We start from the raw sequence: 22,876 nt of genomic DNA on the forward strand, positions 1-22,876 counted from the left end.
CCGGAATGGCGCTTTATACGCTAATTCGGAGGTGCGCAGTGCAGTGGAACGGCGTGGGGCGGGGCCGCGAAGGACAGTAGAGCAAGATAGGACCCTTTCGGAGGAGTGTCCTCTCGAGGCGTACACCTGCACAGCCTGCACATGCTTGACGCGAATAAGAATAATGCGATGCAGTGGCGCGCTCTGACGGCGGGGCAGCCGGGCAGCCCTGCGCTAGGTATGCAGGGCTCTGTTTGACCACGTCGGGTATTTGATTAGGCCGGTAGTTCAGCAAGCCGAGCGAGCCGAGCAAGCGTTCCGGAGCGAGCCGAGACACTGCAAGCCACTGCCGAGTCGGGACGAACGCGGACGAACGTCAGCGCATCGCCCTGCCGGCCCTGCCGGCCCTGCCACCGCACATCGCCCTGCCCATACCGTATGAGCCGTGTTGTCTTGCGTGTTATTTCATTCGCGTCCACTGTAAATCGAGCCTGTTTCTTGAAACCCCGCTCACGGATATGTCGACCGCCGGCAGAGCCTGTCGTGTCGCGGGCAGGTCTAGCTCGATTTCCACACACGTTTTATGTGTCATTAGCTGACCATATAGCTACTGCTAATTATAGACACCGCTGTTATACAACGCGCTTGCTGTCTTGTTGACTTCTTTTGATTCTTTCCAACTCGTTTACTGGGGTACCGCACCACCCCTGCTCTACGGGTAGATGGTAGTAGTGGTAGGAAATTGTCAGTCTTACTCTTGCTTAGTAGTAGCTTAGGTTGTTTGGGTTGGGCTGAAGCTTCTGGTCGGAGGGTGAGGGAATGCCCACGAAAGCCGTCGTGGCCGTGACGTGAAGAAGGGGCGTGCCGTCCTGGGGTGCGCGGTGCCGCCCGGGGGCTAGCTCGCGGTGCAGGTGAAGCAGGCTGTGCTGCAGGCCGTGCTGCAGGCCATGTGTGTGATTCACTTGCCTGGCATCCTCGGACTTGCTCCTCGCTACTCGCTCCGCTTCGGACCCACTCGCCATGCTTGCTGCCTGCTGGCCGGCAGGCCGGTCCTGCCGGCCCGTGGCGAGCCGCCGCCGCCATCCTGGCCGCCCGCCCCTGCCGCCCCCACCCCCGCCTCCTCCGGGCGGGCGCGTTCGGGCGCGCTTCGGGTCGCCGTCGGCTCGTCTTCGGCTCGCCGGCCGCGGCCATCTCGCGGCCCGCTCGGCTCGGCTCCCTGCTCGCTCGCTCGGCGGGTCGCTCGGCGCCCCCTCTCTCGCCACTACAGTGGTGGATGTCGATCGGGGAGGTTCGTGCCGCGCGCGCCGCGTTGAGAGTGTTCGCTGCGAGCGCGAGTCCCGGTGTCAACAAGGCGACCGTCCGCCTTCACTCGCGTCGCGAACAAGTGTGTCTTTGTGGTGCAGTGATGTGATGTGGTTGTGATCAACGCCCCGGAGTACCTCGCCAGTGTGTGTGTGGTGTGTGTGCTCCTCAAGATGGAAGCCCTGTCTGGAGGGCCCGTGTGACGCCCTGGACGCCGTCCTGGACGCCGTCCTGGTGGTCCCAGTGTGTGAGGGAGGCCATGGTGCTGAACATGGCCTGGGGTGGTGGTGCAGTGGCACGAAGCTGCGTGCTAAGGTGCAGGTTGCCCTTGCCTTGCACAAGGGTGACCTCATGCCTCACGCTAGTGTTACTAATATGTTTCGAGACTGTCCTGCTATCGACAGTGAGCTGCACGAAAACCTTCACCGTCCATTGGAATACAACAAATCCAATGTAAGTATCGCCAGGACGCCGCCGCCTTGTGGATTACTTCAAGACAAGCCGAGAGGATTCGCCGCTCTGTGTGATGTGTGCTTCGACCTCCCCTTCTGCTGCTGCTACTGAAACCCTCCTGAATGTGTCCGGGATAATTTGTGCATTAAGCTGTTCTATCGGGAATGTTTACTAACGAGAGGCCTTTGTCTGTCGCATTCAAACTGGTTTATTGAATACATTTGAGTGGTCAGTGTCGACCCTCCGAGGGCTGCCTGGGCCAAGGCCTGGCTGCCACAAGGTTTCTTTTATTTGTGCACGGAAGCACAAGTTGATGTAATGTATGGAAGGTGATGGAGTCCCCTCGCCTACCTTCCACCTCAGTTGTCAATGAAAGAATTGTTCCTGTGCTTAAAGATGTTTCCAAGTCGCGTTCCAAAAGCAGCGCAAGGGACTTAAATGCTGGTAAAGCATAAAGTTGCTGCCCTGGCTGATCTAATACCTTCCAAAGTCCATTGTGCAGTTGGAGGCCAAATGACTGCGGCCTGTCCGTCCACGGCGTCCGCTTGCATAACCAATGGGGTCAAAGAGCACACTTTGTCAACCCGGACAAAAACACGCCGTTGTTCCACGGGCCGTTCCACGGAAAGGACGCAAAAGGAAGAGCTTGGCGCCGCGGCGTGGCGGGGCGTGGCGTATGCCACCCGGACTACCCGGCGGATCGCCCTAGCGCACAATACCATGTTCCGAGAACAGAGATGGCGTCGCTCGGCCCGGTCGGCCGTCGGGTGAGCCGGGCACCATCCGGGCAGCCTGTCCCGGCCGGCCCGGCCGCGCTCGCTCACCTGCCCGGCTCGGCTCGGCTCGCCGCTCCAGCTCCAGCGCGGCAGGCTCCAGCAGACTCCAGCAAGCCAGGCCCTGGCAGCGAGTCTTTTGTTCATGTCGCCCGTGTGCTTGACTCGTGCTGGCATGGAATGCATGTGTTTTACACGGCCATGCGATGACATTTTCATTGTTTGTGGCGCTGCTGGCTTGCCACGACCACATCCCGGCCTGGAGTCTAGGGCGCCGCATCCGCGAGGCGTCCTAGAGGCGTCCTGGAGGCGTCCTGGAGGCGTCCTGGAGGCGTCCTGGAGGCGTCCTGGAGGCGTCCTGGAGCACTGGAAGTCGCCTCGCCGGTGACACAGTTTGAGATGAGCGCCGAGCCACGACGCTGTCTGTGCCATGACTCGGCCTTGCGGTGCCCGGCCATTCCGCAGAGAGAGAGAGAGAGAGAGAGAGAGAGAGAGAGAGAGGAGAGAGAGAGAGAGAGAGAGAGCGGTGCCCCGGAATGACGGAGTCGCGAAGGATATTTATTCTACTTCTCTGCGGTCTGTATGGCATCGCTGTCATTGTGGCCCCGGTGGTGCCCTAAGAAAACAGTGACGTGGGGGAATGTGCCACAGTGTGCCACAATGTGCCTGGAATCCCCCACGTGTTGTTTCTGACATCATTACGCTGCTGCACTGTAACGGACTTCATGAAGTGGAGTCAATACGTATCATCATGCTGCACAATTTCACGGTGGATGCGACGGGGTCGAGTGGAGGGCATGCCTGGCGGGGCTGGCAGGGCTGGCAGGGCCAGGTAGGCGACATGTCCTCGAGGAAATGGCAAAGGAGCAGGAGGAGGGTAACGTTAAATTAGTGCTGGCCCTCCAGTGGAGGGCTCACCTGCCCCCAGACGTCCCCAGCGTGGCCCGATTCATTGGCTGCAATGATCTATCCGGCAGCCTGGCTAGCCCCGGCTTATCGGCAGCCCCGGCACTGGAAATTGGTGTCATTTATAATGTTGTCCCGCCTGCCGGCTAGTTAGCGGGTGTTGGCGCGCCTGGAAAACCTGGAAACGTGACCGGTGACCATGCAATAATAGCCGAAGCGACCAACACCTGCACGGCGCGGCGCGGGGCGGGGCGGGGCGGGGCGCATGGCGGGCACCGCTATCGCCTGCATCAGCAAGCGGACTGCAAGCGGACTGCAAGCGGCGAGCGAACAGTCGCGCAAATTTAAAATTTCCCCGACAGCAACACGGGGGTCAGCAGCTGGCGTGGCATCGCCGGCATGACTTCCTTGAAGCGGCCCGCGGACTGATTCCGAGCAGTCTGTCACTCTCGCACTCACGGGGCGTCCCGTCAGGGTGCGAGAGAGACAGACTCATTCGCCGGAACGCTGACGGCGAGGTGGGTGTCGATGTGATCGGAATGGAAGTGCTCCTTCGGGCGACGCGGTGGGCAGCCCTACACTGGGAACAGGTTCGCACCGCGTCTATAGCGCGGCCGGCGCACTGCCCCGCTCTTGACCGTGACTGTACCCGTGGCCGATTTTCGGAGCGCGGCGCCGCCGGCTCCGTGCATGACGGCGCCCTGTGTGAGATTGGGTGTCCCTCCCCCTTCCGCGCGCTCTGGGGGGGAAAAAAACCTTGGGCCGGCCGACGCGCTCAAACTCTCTCCGTGTGAGACTAGAGAGAGACAGAGTGCCCCCCCTAGTGGCCTTTGGGGGCCCGAGTCCTGGGTGTTCGCGGGGGGGAAACCCCCTTTCTCTTCCGGAGGGCCCCTTTCCACCCCAGAACCCCGGCGAGGCGCCCCATGGGAATACAGTGTGGGAAAAAACACGTCCTGGTGTTCGTACGGCGGGTTGGCAGGTTTACTTACAACATCTCGGCTTTGTGGGGGTTTTCGCCCGGAGCGGCCGCCGGTTTTACTAGCCACTCGGTAAACCCGTGCGAACTACGCCCGGCCGGTTTTAGGGAATTAGTTACAGTATGCCGAATAGAGAAAAGGAACGAGGCGAATCTCTCTGTCGCGACGTCGCTCCGTCGCGCTCACGGCGCCGTCCGGAACGGAGCGAGAGAGACGGACAGCAATGACGAATTAATTACACCGAAGACGGAAGAAAGCGAACGGCGGCCATCTTTAAAGTGATGAGTGACCTGGAACTCGTTTTGGCGTCCGCGCCACTGGCAGCACAGCGCAGCGGGACTCTGGAGAGAGGGGGGGTGATCGGGGTGAGTCACTCCTGCAGGTCCAGTGTCCGCGAGCTGCCGAGCAGTGGCGGCAGAGAGAGAGAAAGAGAGAGAGAGAGAGGGGGGGGGGAGGAAAGGGAGCGTGCAACATGTGAGGCAGTATCCCCATCGACAAGGCGCCTCACAGTCGTTTAGTGTAAACCTGAGAAAGTCGGCGCGCGGCGTTGCAGTCACACCTAAGTCGTTTAATGCGCCGCCGCGTGGGACTTGAGCTTTTCCCTTTCTCGCGCGCGGGTTCGATCCCGGGTCGTGGCCTTTCGTTTTTTTTTCGCGTTGTACTTTTCGGGACGGGTGCTTCCAAGGGGGGTTCCGCGTGGTGGTTTCTGCCCACTCTTTGACCCCCTCCCCCTCTCACAATCTGGAAAGGACGCGCCACCTTTTAATTACACACACACACACACACACACACACACACACACTCACTCACACACACGGCAGAGTTATGACGATAATTGTCCGAGTGTGGTTGGCATACGAGGTGCCGCGCGGTGCCACAGCGCCAGGCAGGGCGAATCCGAGCGGAGCACTGGAAGTGGGAGCGAGCCCGGCCGAGCCGAGCCGAGCCGGGCCGAGCGATGAACCAGGCAGCCGGCATCCTCCAGCCAGTCTCCAGCCGGCCCGCTGGAAACAGACCTACACCGCCGTATAGTTTCCTCGAGTTGAAAAGAGAAAAAGTGCGTGACTTCGCGCCGCGCGAGCAAAAGGAGTGTGCGTCAGTTCGTTTTTTGACATTTTTTTTTTCGGCCTCGGGCGATTTTTTGAGAAAGGCTCCAGTGTCCCATTCCTCTGAATGCTGCAGTCTTGGCCAGAGAAAGTGTCGTAAAAAGGGCGACACAAAAAAGTGCAGCTTGAATGGATCATGTTGACGGAGCAATTTGACTCTGTCGTCCGGATGAGGTCATTACCGTGTCCAGGAACTGACACGCCGATATTTGGCGCGACTTTTTTTCCCGAGTCCTCTCCGGTGGGTTCCCGATGGGCCGTAGCCGGGGCGCTGGTGTGTGTCCGCCGTGTGGGCCTCTCCGCCGAGTCGAACGGACAAAGAGAAACACACACTCGCCGCGCCGGGCCGCGCTGGGACGGGGCGGCCTATACCTGGCCCTGAATAGAGGATCCCTCTCGAAAGGGAATAAGTCCTTTGCGTCTGATTATTATTGCAGACGTTGGGGCGAAGCGAGGTTCGCAGCATCTGTTGGCAGTGCCACCTGTAGGCAAACACACACACTCGGCGTGCCTTTTATCGACGTCTCGATGGGGATTGGAGGAAACTTCATTCGGAGCGATTCGTGTTTCGGCGGCTACAGTGGCGTGGCGGGTGAACGGCGCGGCCTGGCGTGCGTGGGCGGAGGGACCGCAGGGACCGGCCAGCGCCGCGGGGGTCGCGGGGATCTAGCGCGAGGCCGCGAGGCCGCGGAGCCGCGAAGTTTAACGGGATTTACTAGTTGCGTGAAGGTGGCTGGCGTGCAGTACCTGTCCTTCGCCGTGCCATGTCCAGTCGCGGCCCCCGGGGCGAAGGCGCCGACCCTTTGTTCCTCTCTCTCTCTCTCTCTCTCTCTCTCTCTCTCTCTCTCTCTCTCTCTCTCTCTCTCTCTCTCTCTCTCTCTCTTCACCCCGCCCCCAGAGGCGCCCATTGCTCCTAGGCGGGTTCGGAGCGCGAAACCCGTGATTAGAACAGCGACCGAGTGAAGCCTCCGACTTCGGCAAGGAATGCTCGCCGGCCCTCTGACAAAAGTGCCCAGTAACGAGTAATGTTTCTTGCGAAACATGTGTTTGCGGGGAAATAATGGTGAGTTGGCCCGTGTGCGAGAGAGTGGCTCGGAGGGAGAGAGAGAGAGAGAGAGAGAGAGAGAGAGAGAGAGAGAGAGAGAGAGAGAGAGAGAGAGAGAGAGAGGCCCCCGCGTGCATTATATGGCGTACGGGAAACCTGTTTGCGACGGACGCTCGCTGCGCCAGGCTACGCCAGGCCGCCGGCCCGGTCCGAACGACGTCGTGGCCGACCGTGCGAGCTGCCTCCCCCCCTCTCCCCCGCTGCAGCGATGCAGGCACACTGTGTGGCACACTGCAGCGAGGCGCAGGCATTCCAAAGGGCTGGCCAGCGGAGGGCTCACTTCTAACCGCTGTTTGACCGAGTCCTTGCAGAAGGGCTGGCTGAGTTACAAGGAGAGGACAATGTTCGACACACCAATGTTTTGCCGAGTCCTACCCAGGGCTGGTTGACCAATGGCTCCTGACCAACGCATGGCTGAATCTAAAGGGTTTCATGTTTCATTGAGTCCTACACCTGGATTGTGCAATGTTCCAATGTGTCTCTTCGAAGGGCAAAAGGTTTGACCAGTGCTTGAGTTTCTCTAGGGCTGGCCAATGTTTGGTCGAATCGTTTCCAAAGTCTTGCTGCCCCAACGCGTTGAGTCGCTCGCAGGCAAGTTGGACCGCGTGGCCGTCGGGGACGGTCCAGGATTGACAGTAAGCTGCATTGCTGCATAACGGGGCGACGTCGCGACACTGTAAGGCGGCGGCACACTGCAAAGGGCGTTCCGCGTTAATTTTGTTTGCTTTTGTCCTGCCAAAATGTGTAGCGGGATTGAAAAGTGCTTCTCCTCGTTGTGCGACGCGCTTCGACGACGTGCCTCGACCTGCAGTCCTGCCGAAAGACAGACGTCGCTCCTTCTCTCTCGCACCCGCAGAGAGCCCAGGGACGCCCCGTGAGTGCGAGAGAGACAGAAACTGCAGCCACCGGTGCAACAAAGCGGCGACGCGGGCCCCCAATAAATATGATGGTGTCAATGGTTGTCCCATCAAGGTGCATGTCCGGGCTGCGGGGCCGGCCGGGCCACGCCGGGCAGGGCAACCAGGCCGATATTGAGGTAAACATGTCGACCGGGTGAAGTATGACGCCGAGCCGGGCACAGCCAAGCCGGGCAGTGCACCGTTAGCGTGTCTTTACGAGGCCGGGCCCAAATTTCACTCGCTGTATTCCTGTCGGGGAGCAGAGCGGGACGATCGCGTGGATTTGGCACGCGCGGTGACGTCCCGCCAAGCTAAGCGAAGCAAGCGAAGCTCCCTCGCCGCCTCGGCTCTTTTCATGTGATAATTCTGGTGCGTTTCCGTTTCGGAAGACTGCCAAGCCGCCGCCGTCGCTGCTGCCGGGCCGCGACCCCATCCTCGATTTCTCATAGCGCCCGGCGTGGCGTGGCGTCGGATTTCTCATGCCGCGAGGCAGGGTTCCCAACGCGGGCTACTTTTAATGGCCGCGACACCAATCTAACAGGACCTCGCGTAGCGTCGCCTAGCGTCCAGCCGTGAGAGAGAGAGAGAGAGAGAGAGAGAGAGAGAGAGAGAGAGAGAGAGAGAGAGAGAGAGAGAGAGAGAGAAGGAAAAATTCGTCTTGTCCTGCCGCAGGTCCTGCAGGGTTCACAGCACCGCATGCTTTGCGGCGTACACGCGGCGCGGCGTGTAGCAGCGATTATCTCCAGCCTGCCTCTCTCTCTCTCTCTCTCCTCTCTCTTCTCTCTCTCTCTCTCTCTCTCTCTCTCTCTCTCTCTCCTCACCTCTATCGCCGCCTCTCTCCTACTGGTACCTGCCCGGGCCGTACCGTGCGCGCCGGTACACGCATCCCGGTGGACAAGTTCCTCTCCTCCTCCTTTTTCTTCTTCTTCTTATCCTGAAAATTATGAGCGACGCTGACGCTTTGGCCCGGACCATTACCATTTCCCACCTGCACGGCCTCAGAGTGTAGCGTCTTCGGTCCTCCGGGCGGGACGGTCGGTCGCGGACGGACGGGCGGAGGCGTCGCGATGTGCACTACACTGCCCGCACCCTCCCACGCCGCCGCCTTGATTCCCCCGCACGGATAATTACATACAAATCTGATGTACGCATACTCTGTACTTTACCGACGCGGCTGTGGCATGCGTGTTGTTATGCTCTTGTTGTTGTTGTTGCTGAGGAGGAAATGTACGGGTTCACCTCGGTGGTTTAATTAGGGTAGAATTTTATCCACGGGTACCGGGTATACTCCCCTGTGTGTGTGTGTGCGTCTGTGTCTGTGTGGACCGTACCGCTAGCAAGGGACTCCAAAATAAGCGGCACGCTGCCGGCGTATTTTCGGCCACTGTACTTGCCTCCGTGTGAGTGTGTGTGTGCGCCTGCATGTTGTCCTGGTGTGTGTGTGTGTGTGTGTGTGTGTGTGTGGTGTGTGCGAGTGTCCCGCTGGACAAACCTGGACGAGGCGAGGTGTCCGAACCGCGGCAGTAGTTTATGTTGTCCGTGGAATGCAGTGCGGCACCGCGCCACCGTAACGAAGCATGTGTAACTCCATATGCGCGGCACCCGCTCGGTCTGTCTGTCTGTCCGTCCGTCTGTTCGCCCGGTGGTGGTAATCCACTGAAAGGGTTCCGTAACGAGGGGGAGGACGGCTGCAAATTTTGGAGAGGCGTCTGGCGCGCGATTGAGTTGTTATAATAGTTTTTAATCCGAAGGGTTGGCGGCCCAGCGCGGCCCCGGTGCAGGACGACGGCCAGGACGACGGCGAGGGATCGCATGACGCGGCCGGCGGCGTCGGCGGCGTGGTGCGTTGCAGTGTGGTGCACTGCGCGGCCAGCGTGTCATGAAAGCGTTTCGATTTGTTTTGTCGTGCAATCGCGCGGTGTCGAGTACGCGCACCGCTCCCCCTCCCCTCTCTCTCTCCTCCGCGCTCCGGCGCGTGCAGCCTTCCTCCCTCCCCCTCCCCCTCTCCGCGGTCTCATTTTTTTCCGAACCATTTATTCGATTTGGCAGCCTGCATGCAGAGGACTAGCATATGCAGTTGTAGTGCGAGTTTCCTACGCCGTCTCGCTTCCCTTTTTTCCACCCCCTAATTTCGATTCGTCGTACAACATACTCATCTTTTATTCCCAAGCTGCTGGTATAACTTCTCTCTTTCTTTTTGTCGGCTTCACGTGTGTGGACTTTTGCGGAAATCATTTTAGTGTTCTAGTTTTTCCGCTTGCGGTGCCTGGCGGCGGCGTCTCGCTTTAGTGGAGGGGTGCAGTTGGTGCAGCGCATAGTATTTGCAGTGTCGCGGACAATGGGAGGGACAGAGACAGTGACCGGTAGCGCGGCACGCCACGCCACGCCACGCGAGGGGTAAATAGACAGGCGAGACTCAAGTGTTGCGCACGCACTGCAGTGCTGCACCGCGCACGACGGCGACCCTTTTCACAGTGCACTGGGACAGAGAAGGGTTGCAACTCCACTGCACTTCGCGCTCAGCGGCGGTCTGGCCACTTTCGGGGGTCTGCGCGCACGTTTGTACAGCATCTTTGGGCCTTTGAACACGGGAGAGAGTGACCCCCCCCCCCCCGGGTTTCCGTCATTAGAATAACGACCCACTATGTGTGTCTCATGCATTAAAACATTCCTCTGCGCACACACAGTGCCACCGCGAGTACTACCTACTCCGCACGCCTTGTCGTCGTGGGTTCGATTCCCGCCGGGAGCAATTTTCTCCCGCAGCCAGCTGTAATTGCCCACACACAGCTCGGGATGACGTACGCGCGTGCTGCTGGAGAGAGAGAGAGAGAGAGAGAGAGAGAGAGAGAGGGGGGGGGGCTGGGAAGATGGAATCAAGCCTTGTGGCTTGTGTCCTTGCCGTCCAACTTCCCTGGCCGCTTTGCGACGACTCGCAGAAGGATTTCGGCAGTCAAGAGAGGGGCGGGGGCTGCGGGGGCGACGCTGGGCGACGCAGTCTCTGCTCGGTTGGAGGCTGGAGCGCTTGGAGCGCTGCCATCGGGCAAATGATGCGGAAAAGAAGGGCCAAGTTGGCGCACTGCACTGTAAGCCACAGTGTGGTGCCTCCTCGGGCCGCGCGCTCAAAACGGCGAAAACGGGGACTCCGCCGGCGGGGATCGAACCCGCGGCTCCGCGGCCCGGAGATGGCGAGCGTGGGAGTGGCGCTGCGGCCTGCATCTCAGAGGGCAGCGGCAACAAATTCAGCTCAGTAACGACGACTGAACGGTCCTGCACTGTGCGCCGCGGACGCCGCGCCTCTCCCTGGGAGGGCTGCGGGGCTGGCGGGGCTGGCTGCCCTGGCTGGCTCTAATCGCCGAATGATGACCGTGTGCCGACCCTAAGTCGTACGGAAGCAGCATCGGCGGGGCGGGGCGGGGCGCCAGCCGGGACAGTCATGTAGCGTAGCGCGAGCCCCGCGTTCGTTAGGCCGTGGCTGCCAGCCCTGCCAGCCCGGCTGCTCGCGCTGCCGATCAAGACCGTGCGACCGGAGACGCGGCCAACACCGCGGGGGAGCGGCCACACTGGTCCAGCAGCGCGTCCGCCCCTACACTGTGGAAATTGGCTTAAATCGGTGTGTGCGTCCGGGCGACCCCCATGCTGCGTGCCAGCGCGCTGCAGGCGCCGCGCCTCGTCGCGAGGCTAGACTATTCATGTCGAGTGATGTTTCCAGCAGTCTGGTGCCGTCTCTCTCGCACTCACGGCGGCACGGCGGCGGGCTTCGTGACCGGCCGGCTCGTGAGATGCTGCTGGATGAATGTAATTGCAGCAACCCTCGTTTGGCCACCCTTACTCCTTATTAATTGCCCTAGGCCCTCTACCCGGTAGTTACGCTCGCATTCCCAAAGGCACGGATATAATTTTCGTGGAATCGTCCTAAACGGGCTGCTGGGTTTGTCGGGCTTTGGCCGCCCGTGCCTTGCCCGCCTGCCTGCCTTGCCTGCCCCGCAGTGCGACAGCGCCGACAGACAGGCTCCTGACGTGGGTGCACTGGAGTAATTACCCCAGTACTGCACCGAAGTAATGGCAGTCGAAGGCGTAATCACCACCCCCGCTTGGCAGTGGCGTGGCGAGGGGTATTTCTCGAATCCGCGTGTCTGACCTCCGTCCAACACATGCTTCGGACTTCAGCGAGCTTCCGGTGGGCTTCCAGTGGCCGTTCAACTTCCAGTGGTGTGGCCCACTGTGTGACGCCCGTCTCACCTCCAGGGGCCTCCGACCGCCGCGTTGTGCCGCGTTGTGCCGCGATGCGGGCCGGTCCGCCGTCGACGCGGCTTTTGGGCCCAAACAGTTTATAGTAAGGGGCTAAATACACAGCCGTTCGGACATTGTGTGGTACACTGGTAAGGCCCTTTTCGTGGCCAGAGCGTAAATGCGGCAATTACAGGGGAGACGACTTGTGTATTTGTCTGTGTGTGTGATGCACCCCTTGTGTGCTGGGCGTGGAAACAGTTTGCTTTGGTTGCTTTTCGGAGAAGCGGCCCACATGCCGGTGCCGCGTTGCAGCGCCGCACCGGCCAGGCCGGGCAGTCCGAGGTTTGGAGCCGCCGCTCTAAAACGCCCCGAATGACGAATGCACCTCACTGCACCCTCTAATTCCCGGCGCGTCGTCTGCTGGTACACTGCACTGCTGGTGGCGCGGGCCGCTTAATTTCTCATCAGGCGCTGAAAGGCGCGCCCACACTGTAGCTCTCTCTCACTCGCACGCATTAATGGAGTCGGTACGACACGTACTCATTACGCGCGCGGTTAAAAAGGGCCGCGGCGGCCGGGAGTCGAACCCCGGTCCGGCCGGCCTGGCCCCGCCGCCGGGTTCGCCCACTCTGTTCGGCGGCGCCTCCAGACGTGTTTTTGGCGCCCGCTATCGCTGTCGCTGTCTCTGCCTTCCGTCTCGCCGTCTCGCTCTCGCTAATGACAGAGCCCGGCAAGGCAAGGCGTGCACAGTGGGCCAGAAGACCGGCGGAGACGGCCAAAACTCTAGACGCGTTTTGAGCTCCAGAGTCGCTAAATGGGACTCGAACCGAACGTGTGACCCCACCAATGGATTCCTCGTTCGGAGAGCAATCCATTGGTGGGGTCACACGTTCGGTTCGAGTCCTGTCCAGCGACTCTGGAGCTCAAAACGCGTCTAGAGTTTTGTCCGCCTCCACCGGTCTTCTGGCCCACTGTGGCGCGTTCGTGCGGGGCAAGGCGTTGGCGGTGCGGCCGGTCGCCAGCGGTCTAGCGCCGCGCGGCGCGGTGCGGCGCGGTGCCACATGGAATGCATGCGCTTATCTAATTTAGTGTCGGCGTTCTGTGGAGGCTTTCTCTTGTTTATGTTTGACGTCCCCGATAGCCAGTGCGCCGGGCGGCGCCGCGCCCCCCTCGTAGTGCCCCGTATTTGCTCCCAAGGGCTGCCTGGCTGGCTGAGTCACATCCGCGCGGTGTCCGCGAGGTGCCCGGCCCCGCCGGGTGTTGAACCCGCGACCGCGGGTCGAGCCGGGCCGTACGAGGATTGGGCCTGATTGCCGGTGATGGCAACTTGTAGTGTGCGTGACGGTTTGGCGGCTGATTGGCCACGCTCGTCTCTACCGGGCAAATCCCGTCCGTTCGAAACCGGGCAGAATCGCGCGTGTTGCCCGCAGCCCCCCCCCCCCTCCCTTTTTCCAAGTGGCTGGCCCTTCTCTCCCGACGGAGCCTCTCTTATCTGCAGGAAGAGGAATTTATTCACAGACCGGCCGTAGTAAAGTTTGATTGCCTTTCGCCTTCCCGACGCGTTCGTGACCACGATATTGGGGAAGCCGCGCCGTGCCGTGCCGCGCCGTGCCGTGCCGCGCCGTGCCGTGCCGCGCCACGCCGTGCCGCGCCACGCGACGCCACGCCACTTTCAGCATCTTCCAGTTTATAACCGATTCGTGCTTTCCAGGGCGTGAAAAACGGGTACCGCCGCCGGCGGTGATGGGTATCGAACTCACGCTCAGTGACACACCCGCCGCGCTCCGCTCGCATTCACAGTGGCGAGGATTGAGCCGTGTAGTGCGAACACACTGCTTCGAAAAGCCCGCTCCGCCGTAGCTACAACGAAAACTCCCATGTTGCTTGCGAGGGAAGTCCATTTCCCTCTCTGTCTCCCTCTCCTCTCTCTCACCCACCCAATCGGAGGTCCGTAATGGAGTGGCCCACATTGGTCGGGCTAAATGCGAGGCTTGTCGCGCTTGTCGCCTTGATGTGGTGTAGTGGACGGTCGTTGGGCCGTTGGGACGCGGCTAGACGGCCGTTCGGCGGCCCTTCGACGGCTCGTTTGACGACCAATGGCCCGATCGGGAAGAAGTTTCGGGTCCCGTCGGGGGCGGGGTGAAAGTACCGAGTCCGCCCCAGGAACGAGGAAATAGCTCAATTTCTCTTGTCTCTGCCGATTCGGGATCAAACAGCGACAAGTCATCTTCTTTCTTACTTTGATTCGATTTTCCGCTTGATTTAGTTTTTTTTTCCCGCTCGCGGTTCACCTGTCGTTTGAGGCTGCACCGCCCCGTAGGTGTGTGCGTCTTGTGTGTGTGTGTGTGTGTGGTGTATGTGTGTGTGCGGTATGCGATAGTACAAATCCAGGCCGGGCAAACAGTGACGCTTGTGTGAAAGGCAAACAACCCCGGCTCAATAAATCCATTAGAGTGCAGGTGCGCGTCTGTGTGAGTGGTGTCTGTGTGTGTGTGTTGTGAGTGTGTGTGTGTGTGTGTGTGTGTGTGTGTGTCTAGGGTGGGCCTTGGCGGCGGCGGCCTCCTCCTCGGCCTCCTCTGCGATAAGCCTTGGCGGGGCCCCTTGTGTCCACAGGCTTTGTTTTATGCACCGCCCAGTGTATCATTTGGATTTGAGGTATCGGCCCGCCTCGGCCTTGACGGCCCTTCCGCCCCGCCCGCCCTTCCGGCCCCGATAAGCACGCCACCACTATTCGCAGTCGCGCTATCCGCACCGCCACCGCTCGGCTCGCGCTATTCGCACGCCGCCGGCCTGATGTCATACTCGTCGTCGTCGGGGAAAAAAGCGGGAAATATGCTGCCCTCTATATACTTTCCTTTTCAATAAAAATGTCATTTGTTATTCTCGCTGACTGATGTGGCTGCCGCAAAAACTGAACCGGGCGCTCTGCGCTTGGGGGGGGGGGGGGGGGGGGGGGGACCGCGTCAGCGCGCGTCAAGGCAGATGACAGCCATCATCGCTGCGGACGCTGCGGCCAGGTGTCAGACCGCGACACTTTTTGCTGTTGTTGTTGTTGGTCGCTTTTGTTGTTTTGGGGTCCAAATATCGGGGCCTAAATATACACCACCGCGTTGCCATGGCGGCGACAGTCCACCTGTAGGAGACACGCGCGCGTCCGTGTGTGTGTGTGTGTGTGTGTGTTGTGTTGTGTGTGTGTGTGTGTGTGTGTGTGTGGTGTGCAGAAGGATGCTGTACCGCTTAGCGTGTGCGTGTGTGTGTGAGTGTGTGGAGATTCCTCGCTCGAGGAGGGCGCCCGTGCGAGTCCGGCCGACTGGCTGGCTCCCTCGAGGGGCTGGCTCACAGCGGCAACGTCGCCTCGTCCAGGCGTGGCGTGGCGTGGCGTGGCGTGGCGTGGCGTGGCGTAGCGGGCCAGAGGCGTGCCCGTGCCCGTCCCACTCCACGGCATGGGACTGCTCCAACCGACTGACTCTCCACGTCACTATGATACCTTTTCTTTCTCTCTCCCTCTCCGAGACTCTCCGAGGGCCATCTTGCTGCTCTCCCCCTTCCCCCCTTCCCCGCGCGCCACGGGTAATAATAAAAACCTTTTGGAACGCGAGTACAAAGGCGATGGCTCGGTGTTCCGCTCGCACCCTAGGCAGTAAAGGCGCGATGCTGCGCCGGGGACCCGGCTGAATATTATTGTGTTTATTTAGGATTTGGAAGAGATATGCGCCGTTTTCGGGGTGGAAGTGGCCCTGGGCCGGGCCGGGCCTGTCCCGCACCTGCAACGGCCATCGCCATTGACAGTCATCGGAAGGGTTTTGGAGCCGTGGCTGGCCGGCCTCTCGGGATTAGAGCTGCCTCCGCGCCAAGCCTCCACTCCGTGTTCCACTCCGTGTTCCACTCCGTGTTCCACTCCACTCGGAAGCCGGCACAGCGTCTCGGGGTCTCTGGCCGGCCGGGCCGCCGCTTCTGGCGTGTCTGTCGGGCCGCCGCGGGCCGCGGCCGAGAAGTGTGTAAATTTAAAACGGATTTGCCTTTTGGCGGCCGCGAGCGCCCAATTATGGGGGTGGCGGGGCGGGGCGGGGCGGGGCGGGGCGGAGGCAAGCGGTACCGCACACTTGTCGTGACCGCTAGCCAGCGGCCGCTAAGGGTCAGCCAAGCCGCTGCTGCTCAGCAAGCAGTCGTGGGGAAAGGCGTCGTGGGTTCGAATCCCGCTGCCGCCCGCCTCTTTTATCCACCTCCGTTTTTTTCGTGTTTCCCCTTTTTTTAGCGCGTTTTAAACAGATTTTTTTTTTCGGGCGGCTGATGCGTTGCTTTTGTTTTCCGCGGGCCGGGCATCCACCCCTTTCCCTTTGTGCTGAGGCACTGGTACTTTCACACTTGCCCGTGAATGCATTCTTGCGCAATGAATGGTCGTCTTGAGCGCACTGCACCGCTCCCAGAGAAGGGGGAAACGACACGTGAGTCATTTGGCGTGAGGGCTGGAAGTAAATGCACTTGTGCGTTCCCCCTCCCCCTCCGGATTTGAATACTCCGGGCGACACAGTGGTGTGCACACTGCGAACTCATCTCTCCGCCGGCATTGCCACGGCATTGCGTCCCCATTGTTTCGGGTGTCGGCGCTGCGACGCGCGCCCCCCCCCCCCCTCCACGCCACCGCGATCATCACGCGGGCCAAACGTGTATGAGACTTCGATTTTCCTGTCGGGGCGACGACTTATTGTCTCCGTCCCCGCCTTGTTTCACTCCCATCTTTTTCCCCGTCTTCGCGTGTATTTTCTTTTTCCGCTTTTTTCCCCGAACGCCAGCGGCCCAAGCGCGCGGTTTGATTTTTTGTTGTTGCTGTTCTTGTTGTTGTTTTTTTGCGGTGGACTTGACGGCAGCCCAACGAGACCTCAGCCGCCGCTGCGCTGCGGCTCGCGGATCCTCTAGGTCATCTCGCGCGGTTTGTCGTGGCCTGGGGCGCCGTCCCGAGAGGCGGCTTTCTGTCTCTCTCGCACCGCGACGCCGCGCCCCGCGAGTGCGACAGAGAGCGACGAACCGGCGTCCTGGGGCCGTCAGGGGCACGTCCGTAACGTAACAGCGACCGCAATGTCAGCAGCGATTAGCGCAGCCGCTGGTCTCTCTCGCACTCGTGGGGCCGGCCGTGCGGGTGCGAGAGAGACAGAGCGACCAAGTGCCGTGGAATCGCTCAGCTGGCGCTTCCTTCTCCGTCGTGCAACATAACCAGGTAACGGTCTGTGACGTGGTTGGGGCGCGCGGACGCGCCTCCGGAACCACCTTGGGAACCACCTCTCGGGAACCACCTCAACCCACTCTCGGGAACCACCCCCCGGTGACGCAACCCTGTCGGATCAAGTTGCATCGGATTAGCAGTGGCGCCACACAACACGGCTGCCGCCTCGGAGGATCGTTTTGTCGCGCTGTCTCTCTCTCGCACTCGTGGGGCGTGCCGGCGTGCCGCGGGTGTGTCAGAGAGACAGACGATCCTCCGGGCGGGCAGCGGAACGGGACGGCGGCACCCCGACGGTTTTCGGGGGAAGACGGTCTCGGGGTGAGTGACCATGGTGACCATGGTGACCGTGGCGGGGGCGGGCGATTCAGAAATTGCGTCTCTTTTGTTGGCTGCTGCAACACTGGAAGGCATGGTGCAAGGCACACTGCGAGGCATGCAAAGACAGCTCCCGGTCTAATTTATGGCGCGACCTTGGTCGCTGACGTTGGCGACGTCTCTCGATGACAGCCAGGAATGCCGTGCCGTGCCGCGCCTTGTTGAATCATCACCTCATCACCGGAAATACGGCAGCCCCGAATCGAGGTCACGGACCAACTTCACTACACTAGTATATCGACCCGCTGCTGCTTGTTAGGAACAACGAAAGGAGACTGTCAACCCCGTTTGTATTTATTATTTGTCTCCCTTTCCTTTTGTTTCTTTATCACTATATATTTTGGCCCGACGAGAACGATCCCCCGCTTTTCCTCCAGCCGGAGACGACTGCACTATTTTGAGGACCAGTGTGCCTGCACTTGCCGTGCGTGCGCTATGTACACGTTTTCTAATCGGATAAAGAAGAAAGAGAGAGAGAGAGGAAAATCAGAAAAAGATGATGGAAAAAGGTTGTTGTAGTGGAGGGGCGAGACGCCGCCGCCGCGCGCAGTGCAACCTTAGCCAAGCTTCTTATCCGCACTACGTGTGCGTGGCTGTGTGACACACACACACACACACACACTCATATAAGGTTGAGCTCGTTACGCGAGGCGACGTTGAGGCGGCCGTGTATACACGGAATGCCCTTACAGCGCCGTCGCTCTCCGTCTCTCTCTGTCGCACTGCTTGTCGTTAGCGGTGCCACCGCCACTGCCGCCACACTGCTAGAGGGCCCCGAGGGAAGGAAGGCCGGAGGAACGCGCCAACTGCGCCGCCGGGCCGCCGCACTTGCGGGGCTCTTGTCTCGTCCGCGGCCGGCGACGTTCGGCCGCGTTCGACCGCGTTCGGCGACCGCGCGGTCCGGTCCGGCCCTCATTCCGAGAGTCGCTCTGTCTCTCTCGCACCCAGGCGGCACGCCCCGCGAGTGCGAGAGAGACAGAGCGACGAGGACGACTCTCGGAGTCAGTCTGCAGGCGGCGTTACCTGTTGATTGACGGATAGCTCTTGCTCCGTCACCAGTACGTGGAACTCGCGTCGTCGTCGGCCTCTCTCTCTCTCTCTCTCTCTCTCTCTCTCTCTCTCTCTCTCTCTCTCTCTCTCTCTCTCTCTCTCTCTCTCTCTCTCTCGCTCTCTAAGCCGCATTTGGCGATTCTGCGAATAATGTGCAGACGCCCTGTCGTCTGCACCGTGGCGTCGACGGCGTGGTCCGCCCCCGCGCGCCGCGCGTGCCGCGAGGTGTCCAGTGCACTGCTGAATTTCTCATTCCGTTTTGTTGCTGTTTTTGTTGTTGTTGTTTTCGGACGCGTTCCTGTTGATGTTTCCTTGTTTTGCGGCCGGTCTAGTTAATTGACCACACTGACCCTGAGTGATGAGCAGCGGGATATGCTAATGCGACTGTGTGTGTGTGTGTGCGTGTGCGCGCCGTGTGTGTGTACACGTGTCACCAAAGGTCGCTACCACCACCGTTACAAGCAACACTCTACGTGTGGGACGCGTTCGAAAATGAATTATGAAAAGAAACACGACACCTGCGGAGCGGTGCCACTCCGTCCCTCTCTCTCGCACTCGTGTGGTAAGAGAGTGAGAGAGACAGAGGCGGGCTTGACTCCTCGACGGCAGCCCGTCCGAGATGAATATTCATGCCAAGTCGGAATTTGGAGAGAATGACCTATCCACTTTGTTTGAAGACGGTGATGATGATGACGACGACGATCTATGCAGTAGCAATTAAATATGCATTTTTTTTGTTTTTGTATTTTTTTTTCTCCCCGGCCGGGGGTTGGCGCACCTGCCCGAGGTGGTGCCCGGGGTGGCGGAGGCAGTCCGTCTCTGCGAGGGAATAAAGAAGGAGGAAAATGAAAAGTAGGCGAGGGGGCCGGGGTATCTTGATTGTCTGTGACACACGGATGCATGCCTGCAGAGCGATTCCGAACCATCATGGGGCGTGCCGTGCGGGTGCGAGAGAGACAGAGCAAAGGAGGGGGTCGCCTGCCTCTCGACGACAAAAGTGCCCGTCTGGCGAATGTGGAGGATGACGACGGGGTGGTTGAGGGGCAGGCCGCGCCGCCGCCACGCAATGCGGTCTGCGCCGTCGCAGATAGGATCGGTGACACTACACCGGAAACTGCGATGTGGTGGTTATCGGCGTGGTGCCCGGAGCAGCCCGGAGCGCACACTGTGATGGCGCTCACTGCGGCTCACCGAGGCCGCCACCTGGCCGCTTGTTACCATACCGCGCGATTTGGCCCGGGAGAGGGGGAAGGGGGCGGCGCGTGAGAGGACGCCGTCAGCGCGCCGTCGACGAGGCGAGGGGGTTGCTGTTCCGTTTCCCTGGTTAGTAATTGGCGGTCTCGAGGTGTTGGGAATTGAATATAAGGCATCGCGGTGGCCGGCCCGCTTGAAGGGGTGGAGGGGCCCCACACCGTAACGGGGCGCCGGCACGGTATGCGCGCGGGGGTGGCGACCGGCTGGAGAGCGACAGCACAGCTCCTGGAGAAGGCGGAGAAGGACACGGCTAAATTGGACTCAAACGAAACGTGTGACCCCACCAATGGATTGCTCTCCGAACGAGGAATCCATTGATGGGGTCACAAGTTCGATTCGATTCCCACTAAGCGGCTCTGCCTTGTGCCTGGCCACTTACAGTGCAGTGCACTTTCCCAGTGTCGTGCCGTGCTTTGTACACTGTAATGACGGTAGACCACCCCTTTCGGTTTCAATTCGGCCTGCAGATAAGGCCAGCGTGGCCTGGTCTAGCCTGGTCTAGCCCGGCTAATCGTCTAACGATTTGGTTTCTGTTTTGCAGGTGAGTACGCCCGGAGCGCCGCCCAGAGGGGCGTGGTCGGTTGCACGCCGAGATTCGTGAGTGCCATTACGAGTCGTTCGAGCACGCGCGTGCGTGCGTGGCCCTGCGTGCGCGGTGCCGCGTTTGAGGCCGTGCCAACTCACGTCCCCCTTGTGTATTCCGAACGGGGTACAGCGCGCAAGTCCACTGTAAGGCCGCGTCATTCGAAGATTCCCGCGGAGCAAACGGCTTGTTTTGCACACAAAGCGCGCCGCGGACGGTTTTTGAGGGCTGGCTAGGCGACAGTGGACCGTCGACGGACACCTCGGCGTCGCAGCGCTGCGGCGACACAATAGCGCCCCGGGTCTCCTCCAGCCTCCGCGTCCCCGAGAAGGTCCCCGAGTGCCTGGAGGAGGGGCTGCGACGTCTGCGACGTCTGCGACCGGATTGGCGGTTCCTGGAACGCGGCCCTTCGATGCGAATCACTCGCATTCATTGACATGTCGTCTGGAGTGCTGGAGTGCCTGGAGCCTCCAGTATGATCCGGAGCACTGCCCACCCTCTTTACTGCCGTCCAATTATTTTCATAGCTTTTTTTTCGGAAACATTTTGGCGCTCAACCTATGATTACCGCGCGTTGTGGTTTCACTGCTCCCTATCATACTCCCCCCTTCCTTCGCGAGCGGCGGCGTCGCCATGACGACGACCGCGACACTTCTGGAGAAAGACGTCGCTTCCTGGAGTTTCCTGGAGACGCTAGCATGTGTAATCTGAATGGCCCACGGGGGCCCTGGCCTGCCTCCTGCACGGCGTGGCCGTGGCGCGGCCGGCCCGCCAGCCCTGCGAGTCTGAGCCGAGCACCTCCGCGGCGACGTTGCCGCCTCACTTCCTGAGTGTCTGGAGGCAGCAGGGACTCCAGCGGGCTGGCCGGGCCGGCCGGGCCGCCGCAGCCGTGGGCCCCTGCGACGTTGCCGCGCCGCCGTGCAGGGCCCTGCACTGGAGTACGGAGTAGACGGAGTACCGCGCAAGAATTATCACTGGGAACGAAACGGCGAGGTTTCTGCGGTCTTTCTGGCCTCGGCCGACGTGCTGGCCGCGGCCGGGTTGACGCCGACGTGCTGGCCGCGGCCGTGCGTGGGTGTGAGGCCCCGTGCTTGTCGCCGACGCACTGGCTACCTCAATGAGTCTACTTTTGAAAAGGGTTCTATGCCGGCTGCCCTTCGCGGTGCCAAGAACGGCTGTCGCGCGCCCTGCCCCCGCCCGCCCCCGCGGATCGAACCGCGGGCCCGTCGCTCCGACCCGAATCCCCGAAATGAGACGTTGTGTGTCGTGGACGACTCGTCGTGTGACGTTGTGTACACGACCTCGAGGACGACCACGGAAGGGCGCGCCACCACAATTTGGGGCGACCGCGGTGGTGGCGCCGCGCCGTCAAAGTCGCTCCGCAGACTGAGTCGTTTCCGTCGCTCCGTCTCTCTCGCACCTGCACGGGCCGCCCCGTGAGTGCGAGAGAGACAGAGCGACGGAAGACGACTCTCGGAATCGGTCTGCTGCTGATTGCCCCGCCGCATCGATGTCGTGTCGCGGGCCGCGGCGCCGCTCCGGAAGGAAAGCCAAAAAGAGGGAAAGGCGTCACGCCACCAACGCGGCGTCCGCGGCGAGGGCCAGTCGATAACGCATGAGAAATGGATGGTCAGCCCGAAATGACGGCTGTGAGATTCGGATTGGGTCAAGCCATGGCGAAGCCACACAGTGGGCCGGAAGACCGGTGGAGGCGGACAAAATTCAACCCGCGTTTTTAGCTACAGAGTCGCTAAATGGGACTCTAACCGAACGTGTGACCCCACCAATGGATAGCTCTCAAAGCGAGGAGTCCATTGGTGGGGTCACACGTTCGGTTCGAGTCCCGTTTAGCGACTCTGGAGCTCAAAACGCGTCTAGAGTTTTGGTCGCCTCCTCCGGTCTTCTGGCCCACTGTGGCGCGGCCGTGTGTCTGCGCGTCAGTGTGTGTGGTGTGATATGTGCTTGAGAGAGTCGATGCACTCCCCGCTGGATGGCACACTGTGTGGCACACTGCGGCCGGAATGAATGCGAGAGGCGCGGCAATGACACGAAGGCAGGAGGGAGGGAGACGGGGAAAGGAGGAGGAGGGAGTGAGAGGGGAGGAGGGGGGAAGGGAAGGGCAGATTGCGATGCAACGCCCTTCCCTGGACGTCGCGCGCGCTCGCATTGTTTCTTACATGAAAGAAGGCGGATGGCGTCGAGGCGCGAGGCAGGGAGAGGCGTGCACACACACACACACACACACACACACACTCACCTCGCTCACACGCACACACACGTGACTTTGAGAAAATTCTTCGAAATTTTGACAAGTGGTGGCTCCGCCTGCTGCGCTGAGGCGGCGCGGCGATTTTTCCGCCGTGACGGCTGGCTGGCTGACTGGCTGGCTGCTGGCTGGCGGGCTGGGCTATGCGAGTCCCTCCGCGGCTCGGGTTACGATGCGCCCCGCACGCTATGACGTGCCGGGCGCCTGGCCGCCTCGCCCTCTGGGCTGGCGCAGCGCGCAGGCTAGGCCGGCGCAGGCTGCACACACGTACGCGGAGACGGACGGGCATCATGGAAACATGTTAATTTACTGTACGCTGACGGGTACATTTCCTCTGCGTTTTCTTTCCCCGGGCACGGCGGCGGCGCGGCGGCGGCGGCTCGGCGCACAGTGG

The 22,876-nt window shown here is 60.9% G+C and overlaps 1 protein-coding gene across 2 annotated transcripts in view; it reads left to right on the forward strand.

The window, feature by feature from the left end:
* The window catches only part of LOC117639348 (ephrin-B1), a 321,150-nt gene that overhangs the window by 245,536 nt on the left and 52,738 nt on the right, over positions 1–22,876 (forward strand). Inside the window, exon 1 of one of the 2 annotated variants that reach the window (XM_034374921.1) lies at positions 1,256–1,734. The exons of the other annotated variant lie outside the window; for it this stretch is intronic. Coding sequence (XP_034230812.1) covers positions 1,541–1,734 — 194 coding nt within the window. The 5' untranslated portion in view covers positions 1,256–1,540. Of the gene's footprint in view, positions 1–1,255; positions 1,735–22,876 lie in introns of those variants that run through there. 2 annotated transcript variants of the gene reach the window in all.

The sequence above is a fragment of the Thrips palmi genome, unplaced genomic scaffold (assembly GCF_012932325.1).
Source record: "Thrips palmi isolate BJ-2018 unplaced genomic scaffold, TpBJ-2018v1 HiC_scaffold_11, whole genome shotgun sequence".
Lineage (NCBI taxonomy): Eukaryota > Metazoa > Arthropoda > Insecta > Thysanoptera > Thripidae > Thrips > Thrips palmi.